This window comes from Eleutherodactylus coqui, chromosome 5 (assembly GCF_035609145.1).
Source record: "Eleutherodactylus coqui strain aEleCoq1 chromosome 5, aEleCoq1.hap1, whole genome shotgun sequence".
NCBI classification, from domain to species: domain Eukaryota; kingdom Metazoa; phylum Chordata; class Amphibia; order Anura; family Eleutherodactylidae; genus Eleutherodactylus; species Eleutherodactylus coqui.
In genome coordinates this window covers 77,574,729-77,586,863 of record NC_089841.1, presented here as the reverse complement: position 1 = coordinate 77,586,863, position 12,135 = coordinate 77,574,729, and the positions used below count along the sequence as shown (strand labels likewise).

Below are 12,135 nucleotides of genomic sequence, written 5' to 3'. Positions count from 1 at the left end.
AAGGGGATTGCCCAGTTATGATTTGAAAATTTATTGTCAGGTGCATTTATGAAAATAACAAATACAGCAGTACTTATCCGGCCTCAGCCCCAACAATACAGTGTTGCAGTGCCACAATTCTTCCAGTCTCTGTTGACAGCAGAAGGTAACCGCTGTCAATGGTAACCGGTGATTATCAATGAGGTCACCAACAACAGACCCAATGTCCCTGGAGTACTAATGTATTTCTCATGGCGGCTGCGCATGCATTGAATTTTTGTGCTTGGTGGTGGACTGGAAACAACAAAGTGGTAGAGATGTGCTCTTTGCGGCTTCTGGCTTTGGCTGAGAAGCCAGAGCTAGGACAAATAGGAAATGTTGTTAATGGCCGTGGATGGAAGTGAGGCATGTTAACAAACCGGACGCATGGCCATGGATTCGGGATCCTGATTGGAGTGACGAAGCTTTTTGAGAAACTGCCATTGGTGCTGGGAAACCCCTTCAACGAGAATTCGTACCTTTAAAGGTCCAAGCTGTTTGGATACGCATGTTGTTCATATTTAGTCATACAAAACCTTTGCATCTACACTTGAGTTTGGTTAAAAGCTAGAAATTCATAATGCATGTTGGACAGTCAGTGAATAAGCCAACCTTTGTGTTACGATTCATCTGAGCTAATTAGAGATTCCCAGTGATCAGAGAACTCAATGCATGAGCGATATTCCCAGCTCATGCTATATTACAATTACGTGCTATGATACTACATTAGACACCTTCACTGCCTATTTGAACAAGTCCTAAGAGGCCAACAATTGGTAGCCCTTAAGACATAGTGGAATATTATTATCCCCCTCAAGCTATCTACTTGCTTTTTTTTTTTTTTTTTTGAATATCTGATATACTGACTGCTAAGCTTTAACTAAAAGATGTTAAAATGGATTTTAATGGAAGAAGCTGGAACAAATAAAAAAAATATTGTCACAAATGGAAGTGACAAATCCTGCAGAATGGGCATAATTAACTGTCAAGAGTCGGCTTTTGAAAAGTCTGCCCGTGGACAAAACTTGTCTTCCTGACACAAAGGAATCTATCAGGAAGTGAATATTGTCAGATTTAATCGAGCTTTACCTGCGTTCACGCCTACAGTACCGAAGATTCTGATCCATATCTAAAACTAATCAAAACTCAGGCGCAAAGATCTCAACTCCCAGAATCAAATGAATAACATAAAATAAAATACCGCCTGCTCGGTCATATCACATCTCATGTGCTCCCACGGGACAGCGTCTTTTTCTAAAATGCAAGTGATATATTGATAGCAGCCACTTTGCCATGTCGAAGTACATCTGCATCGGTGCTTAACAAAGAAATTCAGGGGTATAGCTAGAGCCTAAGGGCCGGTTTGGGGGAAAGGGAGACCCAAGCTGAGCAATTGCTCGCCGCCATTTTTTTTTGCAGTCCCTGAGGATGAGGCTGCTGAGAAAAACATTCTTTATCAATGTTAATTTTAGTCAGGCAGACTGCTGTCCAAGCAATGTACATGACAACTGAGAGAACTGTAAACGTAAGGTGACCAAACGCACATAAAGTTGATGGAAATGGACAATTCCAACTAAAACAATCATACATTGGGTCAAATTTAACAACAAACGCTTTTTTTATCCAACTGATGACAAACTCATAATCCGAAGAAGTCAACCGCACTTGAGTCTTTTAACAGGGGGAAACCTATTAGGCCATATCACCAGCGTGACAGCAATTTTGAATGCTGCCATCTTGGATTCAACTTTCCTTTTTTCCAATGGGAAGGCAGGTGCGTGATATATCAAACTGGCTGAGAATTTCACCAGAAAAACAATGGTGTGCTTCATTTTAACATGACTTTATTTGTTTTCATGTTAGCACTGTGATACTTCCTCATTACAGGCAATGAGAATGATGGCGTTATCTCAAGCAGTACATGTTGAGATTGTCCTTATGTCTGGTGTACAAAACACATGTAATTGCCACAGAATTCAGTCAATACCACCCAACCAGACCTGCCATTACCCACAGCGCATTTGCCAAACTTTTTTCCAAATTCCAAGAAACAGGTTTTGTCACTGATAAACCAAAATCTGGATGACCGAAAACCATTATTGATGAAGCATCAACAACTTCTATTCTGGTCTCAGTCATCAATAATGGTTTATAGTCATCCAGATTTTGGTTAATCAAGAACAGAACCTGTTTCTCGGATTTTGGAAAAAGTTTGGCAACTGCACTGTAGGTAATCGGAGGTCTGGTTGGGAGGCATTGATTAAAATCTGCGGCAGTAATAAGTGTGCTTCGTTCACCTGAGATAAGGACAATCTCAACACATTCTTCTTGAAATAATGCAATCATTCACAGTGCCTGTAAAAAAGAGGAATTGCTGTGTTAACATGAGAATGAATATAGAACATGAGAACGAATATAGTCATGTTACAATGAAGCACACCATTGTTTTTTCATGAAATTCTCTACCAATATGCTATATCACACACCTACCTTCCCACTGGAAAAATTAGAGTTGAATCCAAGATTCAAAATTCAAAACGGCTGTCATGTTGGTCATATGACCTACCAGGTTTCCCCCTTCCCCTGCAGCTTATATGCAAAATCGAATCACCGCCTGCCAAATAATTTTCATTCTATATGGGTGTTTTCACACTTTTGAGATACCCTGTACTGTATGGATGCATTATTTGACCTTGTATGGTGGTATTAGGCTTCTTTTATACTGCAATTTCTTCTCCACCATTCTCAGGTTCCTGTCTCACATGCCATTGAGAAGAAAACCTGGACAGAACCATAGGCTTTAATGTGTTGGAGGAGCTTGCTGTTATGATATATTTTATACTCGACTTGAAGAAACAGTAGATTTTGTTCCACAACTCTAAAGAGCAGCAGCATGGAGGACAATATACAGCAGTACTGAGCAGTGTAGAGGTGATTTCAGTAGCTGTCGGACAGTAAATCGCTTACCATTAACTACAGCAGTGTAGGTGTTTTTTTTCTTCTGCAGCAGCTCCTCCTCACCCTACTCTCTAAATAGATTTCTATGGGCTACATGAGTCATCTGCCTCCTTTACTACCTGTTTTCCATCTTGTTATCTCTGTTATTAGAGACAAACGTGACATGACAACAGGCAGTAAATAGCAAGTTAGATGGTAGTGAGACCCCTAGTATCTAGCACTTTAGAGGGATTTTTCAGCACAAAAACCTAATTTTAGGTAAAGAAAGTGATCTGCACTTTTACTACTTATCACATGGCTATCATATAAGTACAAGATACTTGAAAAGTCAGTGACCATTTAAGATTCAAAAAATACGCCCATACAAAGTAGAAACTCTGCAGTACTTACAACCATATTGTTTAATGACACCCAGCAATCACTTGGAAATTCCTGAAGAAGAGGAACCAGAAATTGCAGGCAGCCGTCCCAGTGGCAGAGGAGCAGCATCATACCGATGAGGTTAAAGATTCTCACCACGGCACTGGCAAGGTCATAGGTCATGTGGAAAATCTGAACGAGAGAAAAGGAAAAACGTTTAGTCGAGGGGATTGTGGGTAGTTATGGAGAACATTTGCAGAACTTTGTAGAACTTTTTAGTTGGCTTTTCATCCTTGCATGACATTGTCATAGCTAAAAGATCTCAAAGCCCCAGGGTAGAATCTGAGATCAGGCCCCCTGGGCGTCTGGAAGCACTTTGGTGACTTATTTAGTAGATATTGGCCACCTTCCAGTTGCGATTTCACTCTGAACTCTCTCAAGTACCATAATGCACATTATTTGATTTGGAAAGTCTCCTATAAGTGTTAAAAGGATGTGATAGTTCTGATGTAGAAAATAATAAATAGCTGAGTCAGTGTATTAGACACATAACATGCATCAGCATTTTAAAGTCACCAATATCTGAACTTCATCTTAACACCTACTACTTAACATGGATCATACATCTCTTACTGCAGACTCATATATCAAGGGCTAACTAGAACTTTTTGCAAAGTAGATCATATATTTGAAACTTATAAAGGTCAAACATTACATACACTATATAACCAAAAGTCTGTGTACCCCCTCCCAGAGGTGTAACTTGAAGCTCCTGGGCCCTAATGCAAAACTTGTAACAGGGCCCCCAACTGTAATGCTTTATTCATAGTACTGGGCTCCCTATATGGAAAAGAGACACCTTATGGGCCCCCTAAGTTGAGGTGCTTCAGTCACACTTATTGCAAATAGGTGAATAAAGGTAGGCATACAGGCAATCTCTACAGACAAACATTGGTAGTACTATGGGCTGCACTGAGAACCTCAGTGGCTTTACATGTGATGTTGTCATAGGGTGCATGTCAGTCCCTAAAATTTCTGATCTCCACAAGAACTGTGTGACAGGAACCTCATGAAATGGGTTTCCATGGTTAAGCAGCTGCATACAGCACAAACCTAATTTCACCATGCCCAATGCCTAGCGTGAATAGGAAATGTGTGAATACACCACCACTGGACTCTGCAGCAGTGCAAACAGGTTCTCTGGAGTGATAATTCACATTTTGCTATCTGTCTCTCTAAAGGCCCATTTACACGCAATGATTATTGCTCAAAATTCGTTCAAGCGAACGAATTTGCTCAATCATGGTTATGTGTAAATGCAAAGCCATCATTAACTATTCGTTCATTTATCATTTATCGCTGAGTTTCAGCTTGCATAAAAATGGTCGTTAATTCGTTCGCTTTTCGCTCTGTTTAAATAGCATTCCTTCAGTCTTTAAAAGACTGAACAACTTGAGGGGAGGGGTGATTGTTTGCCTTGCATAAACACAATGACTACTTGTTTACTCATGCCAGCAGAAGACAATGGCTTATCTTCACACTAATTAAAACCCTGCTAGCCAGAGATTCCTCCCATAAACACACTTCCATCATATATAGTGTTTACTTTAGCTAATGAGGAAAATGGAGAGGATTTCACAAGATTATCTGTACATTTAAATGCTCAGTAATTCTATGTAAAAAAAAGTCATTTATTCCTTCAGTCTTTCGTTTATTCAAACAATAATCGTTGCGTGTAAATTGGGCTTTAGATGTAATGGCTTACGGCTGTTTCTCACAGTTTGGCTCCTTATTTCCAGTAAAGGTTAGTGTTTAAGCAATTTTTATTTACAACTTTGTGACAACAATTTGGGGAAGACCCTTTTTTGTTCCAGTATATCTGTGCCCCTGTGCACAACACAAGGTACCTAACGACATGGTATGAAGAGTTTGGTGTGGAGGAGCTCAAGTGGCTCCACAGAGCTCTGATGTCAACCCCATTGAACATTTTTCAAATGAATTGGAATGCCGAATGTGAGAAAGACCTTATAATATCAATGCCTGATCCCACAAATGATCTTTTGGTTCAATGGACACAGATTCCCACAAACACACTCAAAAATCTTGTGGAAAGTGTTTCCAGAAGAGCAAAGACCGTTATAGCTTAATGAGTGAGCCCAACACCATATTGGGTTTTGTAATTGGATGCCTGACAAACCGCTAAATGTGTAATGGTCAGGTGATAAAGTGTACATGTTAACCCTGTTCGATTTTGTTGTCATTTTCAGCCCTGCCTTTTAAAAACTCCCCAAGTTCAGAGGTCAGCCAAATGGAGTCTGAATACATCACATATATACACCTATGTATAGTCAAACAGCATTTAGAAACATGCTTAACTGCATCTTCAAGGACCTCATGGGCCATTCAACCAATGAACAAGAACTGACCCATTGACTTATATAGGGGAGCGTTGTGTTGTGGACATGCCCTGTGACCTGTGCAGATGTCATTGTGCATGGATAAAGAGGAGGTGAGCTGTGACCACCACCTATTGTGAAATACTGCCTGTGATGATAATGAGATGACAACTGACATTTTTCTCTACAGAACAGGAAGTGTTAGAGCATTATTAGGCTTACTAGTCAGGGTGAAAACTGAAATATAATAGGATTTTTTTTGCAAATATAGTGAGACATCAAAAGTTTTCAAAAATCAAAAATTTTCAAAACATTTTTTTTTACACAAAAACTTGATTTATACAATAGGTACAAGGTGGAGGTGCTGTCCAGCGCCCATGCTTACTGTTACAGCAGCTCAGCTACTCTGACCAGTGACTCTGACAGCCATGCATCTAGCTTCCGACCCCTCTGACTCAGGAGACGGCCATGAGAGGAAGAGGAAAAGTAGGACTGTAAGGCACTTCCAGTGCCTGAAGAAAGCTCCCACGGTACTGTGGATAAATCCCCCAATTCTCTGCCAGGACGCTTTGAGAGCTGGTATAAGGAAGCCCAGCTTCCCCCATGATGTCACTACCCTAGGGGCATCCCCTATGCATAGGTAATAGTGAGCAGGGCTCAGCCTTTCCTAGGCCCTGCCCACCTTTCAGAATCATCACAAATAGAGATAAGCGAGTATACTCGCTAAAGGCAATTGCTAGAGCAAGCATTGCCTTTAGCGAGTACCTGGCCGCTCGAGACTGAAGGTTCGGGTGCCGGCGCAGAGGAGCGGTGAGTAGCGGCAGTCAGCAGGAGGGAGCGGGGGGGAGAGAGGGAGAGAGAGATCTCCCCTCCGTTCGGCTCCGCTCTCCCCAGCAGCTCCCTGCCCGCCGCCGGCACCCGGACTTTCAGTCTCGAGCGGGCAGGTACTCGCTAAAGGCAATGCTCGCTCGAGCAATTACCTTTAGCGAGTATACTCGCTCATCTCTAATCATGAACATTCCCAGGCTAATGCTATATAAGGAGAGGGGCTGCATCACCGCTCTTGTGCAGTCAACCAGAGGAACATCAGAGAGCAGCAGTGCAGAGCAGAGCTCATGCAGCGGCCACCAAGGACTCTTAAAGTTATGGAGACCTATTCCAGGCCAGTGCAGCCAGCAGATTTACCTTGCTAGGGAGCTCCCAGGAGAGGGCCAGAGCAACTGTGCCCCTAGATCCAGAGAGACCACCAGCAAGCCCTGATGACCCTGGGGCAGAAGAAGATTATGTTGCTTGATCAGCGAGCCCCAATGACCTGGGGGCTGAAGTGAATGACAGCATCAAGGATTTGTAGCAGCAGAAAATTCCATGCAGGAAAAAGTGTCATCCACGCTTGCTTGCAGAATAAAATGTATAATCTTCCTTTATTTAAACATATTTAAAATTTGCCAGGTATACACATCTCTGGACCAGACGCGTATCGGCTGCACAGAGCCTTCGTCAGTGGTATATATGTTTAAATAAAGGAAGATTATACATTTTATTCTGCAAGCAAGCGTGGATGACACTTTTTCCTGCATGGAATTTTCTGCTGTTTAAGCCCAGGACCGGGGGCAGGTGAACCCGTTTGAGCAAGCAGTGGATCGTGAGACACATGAAGTGAGCAAGTTGACAGCACAGCACACTATTGTCAAGTGTCTTTTTCTTTGGATTTGTAGCAGCATCTGTGCTCCCCTGGGACTGACTTTTGTTAAATCGCCGGCCATGGTAGGGATCACCAGACCCAACGAATTGGGTTAACGTGGGTATATTTTAACATGACATCATAGTGGGGTAAACGTAAAGCCTTACATAATAGTTATCATGTTATAATGCACAGTGGAAGATGTGATGCAAAATGTTTATGATAAAGGATATAATGGCGCAGCAATACATGAGATAATGTGGAGCAGCATGTAATAAGTAAAGCTGGGTGTAATGCGGGAATAAAGACACAAGTTATTTATATGGGAAAGAGACTTCTGAAGAAATTACATCTGAGATGTGTTAGTGTTCTGTATGGAAGGACAGAGGTCCTATGGGGCACTGAAAACTACAGTTACTGATACAGGAATCGGGCATTATTAAGGAAGGCCCACAGACATGTGACTTGTTGCAGCGAACTAGGAGAAGGTGGGAGGTGATATACACAGCAGTGGGTTATGCTGGATGATGCAAACAAAGTAAAAGATGGATACATGATGGTATGACAAGCTATTACTCAACGTTACAATAGCCAAATTCTGCTATGGAGCAACACAATGTAAACACAATGTAAATACCGTTCCTGTTCAGTAAAGTTGCTTTTGATAAAAATATGCCACCTCCAACTGTCATCACTACGCCATTGCGTAACCTGCCACCAGGCACGTAACACTCGCCCGTTACATAGGTCATTTTCTTATAACACATTCCTACATTCCCTTTAAGGAATGTGTATTTCGGTTTTTTTTTTACTATTTTTTATTTAATTTTTAATTAAAAAGTTCTCTTTCTGATTTAGGTAGTATGATATCATAGACTTGTGTCAGATGTAATGATGATGAACATTTAACCGTAATTCACAATTTCTAGAACCACACATCACATTGTACATTGCTAAGAGGAATTATGTCCATTATTTTGTGTTAATTAATAATTTTCTATTTCCAAGAATTTCTGTGGCCATATTAGAGAATGAGGCTGCAGACTGAGTGTATATAGTCACACAATATGGAATATTCCACATACAGCAGAATATTCTTCCTGCGGAGTATTCAGCCCCCAAATCTGCACTGCTAATATATGGATTTTGGTGCAGAATTGAAAAAGACAGAATCCCGCAGGCAATTCCGCATCAAAATCTGCAGTTAGGCTGCATTCACACAAGCATGACTCTAGCACAAGTTTTATGGTTGCAGGACGCACAAAATTCGGGCAAATATGAATTCCCTTCTTTAGAATGGAGTTCTACACATGAGCGATGTAGCGAGGTAACAAAACGCTGCATATCCTATATTTCGCGTTCCCTTAGAACACATTACCTGTTGTTTTTAATGGGACAGTCAAACGCATTTCATGCCGTGCGATGTGCACACGACTGCAATGTGATGTTTCCCATTGAAATCAATGGGAAACACTTGCCGATTCTCTGACACACTTGAAACACATGTTTTTGCATGAAAAATAGCTTGCATCTGTGGGTAAAACGCACGTTGACCATCATGATATCGGGCCGAGTTTCTCAGCCTGATCTTGTGCTCACCTGTGTGAATGTAGCCTTAGCAGAGCAGATTTTGGTGCGGAATTCAGGGGGGGAACACTCTGCACGCTGTTGCAGAATATTACATCTCATTCGAAAGGTCCGACATAGAGGTTGTGGAACTGCGAGGAAGCATCTAAGGCTGTTGCAAGAAAACATAAGTGAACTCCTTGGAATTACCTGGATTTCTGCATTCATTGCTAATTAAATGTGTTCTGATTGTTATGCAAGTCACAATTATAGACAAACGCAAACGGATACCAAACAGTTCTAGTGTTCATGCCTGTTATAATTGTAACTTAGATAACGATCAGAGCTCATTTTATTAGAAATCAATGCAGAAATCCGGGTCATTCCAAAGGGCTCACTTACTTTTTATTGCAACAAGAATCTTTATAGTTTAAAGTAAGGTTACCTTATTCCATCTAATACAAGCTTCAGCTACTGCCAAACATCTTGTAAAGAGTTATGTCCAGGGACGTAACTATAGAGGGTGCAGGGGATGTGGTTGCACCCGGGCCCAGGAGCCTTGGGAGGCCTATAAGGCCTCTCTTCTCCATATAGGTAACCCAGTACTATGAATAAAGCATTATAGTTGGGGGCCCCATTCCAGGTTTTGCATTGGGGCCCAGGAGCTTCAAGCTATGCCTCTGGTTATGTCTCATGCACATTGCCATATTATAATTATGTAGAGTACAACCTCTAGAGTGATGAATTTCTGTCCACCATTGATTAATGGATACGCAGCACTACCATCATTTTCCAAGTGAAAGTCTGCAGCACATGAAGTGTGCATTGATGTTCTATTGCAGATATGAAACATAACTGTATATTGCATGCTGCAGCTGCTGAAGAGAGGGCAAGTACAAACGTGTAACAGAGTACAGCTTTTTGCTGTTTAATGATAGAATGATGTTTTTTTTGTAATTGTACTGTTACTTTAAGAGGGGATAGGAATGGAGAAACAGAGCTGAACAATAAGAGGAGACAGGAAGGAGTTGAGAGAGGTGTAGGTGCAGGACAGAGGTTGAAGCAGGAGTCTCTCCAGATGTATTGCAGTGCTGTAGATACAGCCCTCCGGGAGAAAGAGATACAGCCATCGAGAAGTTTGCAGAGGGTGCAGAGAGAAGCTAAGCTGTTGACATAGAGGAAAGGGAGTCTCTCTCCTGTTTATGCTGTGATCTAACAGTTACAGTCCTACGGGCAGTGTCCTCCGGAAAAGAGTAATAGGCTGGTGAAAGAAAGTCAGGACGCATGAAAGGCTGAAGGTGCAGTTCCTCTGTTCCTTTCTCTTTGTTGACGCTGAATCTGCTCCAGCAGGCCAAGAAGAGAATCATAGAGTTGTTACAGGTAACCTGTGCTAGTATATCACCGAGGGAACCACCAAATAATACGTAAAATTTAACTTTTATTGATACAAACTAAAAAATACAATAAAAAAGCGTGATCAATCTATGGTAAGTATCGTGCCTATAACGACCACTTGGCACCATATATTATAGTATGCTCCTGGATTATAAGTTGCGCTGACATATGTAAGTAACACCGTAAGAACTAACCGCACTATTAGTGATATCTTAGTGCGCATTCACAGTGTGCATACATCCCCAACTCAGCCCCACAGTCAGTTGGATTAAACCCACCGCTTATGGGATAAATTATTCGTTGTCGTAGTGTATACCAAATACAAAAAAGGGGGGCAAGGTAACTTATGAATGGCACACGGGGTAATTTTCATGGACCGTATAGCCCTTCTAGTCCCTTAATCCCAAATAGGACCACTTTATTAGTTCTTATTTACCAAACACTCTGTCTCATGGGCCTTATACACCCAAAGATAGTCAATGGTGTATACTCTCTGATGAACGTAGTATCACCATATCTCTATACTGGCAACTAGGCCGTAATAGTGAAGGCCACGGCAGAGTGTGCAGATAGTTTATCCCTTATAGTGATAAAGTGATAAAAGATCGTATATTTAAATGACATTTATGACATATACGAAATCCATCACTGCGAGTATACGTAATAGGATAGTGGGGTTGAGACAGAGCAACCGTCCAGGGTGTCAGTGCTGTGATTTACTACTGACAGTGTGCATATATCCTGCTGCTTGTAAGAGTCTCTACTTATTTTTATTTATATCAGTAGAGCACTTTGTAGTTGTGATTCCAATAGTGGTAACCTAAGGTCATATCGATATAAATATACAGGTAGACTAGGTTCACCCAATTGTTAGTGAATCATCAAACACTTTAAAGGAGATATCGTGCATGTGGCAGGACTGATTTATAGTCCAAAATTAGCCTAATGACCGATCTCCTAAATAGTAGTATAGCCCATTGAAATAGCACTGTTAAGTACTGTATCAGAGACACGACCGATTTTATAAGGTCAAAAATAAACTATGTCTGATAATTAATCGCATCATAGCCTTTTATTAGCACGGTAGTGTACTGACTTAGGCTAACTGCCTCTAGAAAGTCCCCCTACTCTGTGCTAAATCGCATAAACCACCATCAACGCGTTTCAACAACTCAAAGGCATTGAGCTGTATCATCAGGATGGTATAACTTATTGCAATCCCAAGATGGAAGGGTTGCAAGACAAAAGAAACTGACTAAGTATTGGTGCAGTCAATGATGACTAAGACTGCACCATAAAACTAGCTAGTGCTAATGGGTATAGAAGTGAACAGCCTGACAGGCTGTGTTCAAATGAGCAGCAATGGTCAGTAGCCCGATGACAGGGCTTTTAAAGACCAAACCACGCCTTCCTGTGTGGAGGGCTCGTCCCCGCTCAGCCAATCTGCTTCATCCATCATCCGGCGCTGTTTAACCGAGATCTCGCGATACCTGAGATCCCGCGCATGCGCAGTGCCACATAGCGTCCGTAGATGCCAACCAACGCCAACCAGGACTCCGGAAGACGCAGCGGCATCAAGACACCATGTAGACACCGCGCATGTAGCGCACAGGACAATACGGGGCTCAGTCTAGCCCAGAACAGGACAATAACCATTTAGGTGCAAAATAAAGTAGACCTCCGGGAAATGAATAAATTCACTTAATACCGGACATATCCTGTATGAAAGATGGTAAGTATAGTATGGACAACAGACTAAGG

At 41.7% G+C, this 12,135-nt stretch overlaps 1 protein-coding gene across 1 annotated transcript in view; it reads right to left on the bottom strand.

Moving 5' to 3' along the window:
- The window catches only part of HCN1 (hyperpolarization activated cyclic nucleotide gated potassium channel 1), a 391,532-nt gene that overhangs the window by 153,086 nt on the left and 226,311 nt on the right, over positions 1 to 12,135 (bottom strand). The window contains exon 3 of the mRNA XM_066602740.1: positions 3,367 to 3,528. Within this exon, the coding sequence (XP_066458837.1) occupies positions 3,367 to 3,528 (162 nt within the window). The remainder of the gene's footprint in view (positions 1 to 3,366; positions 3,529 to 12,135) is intronic.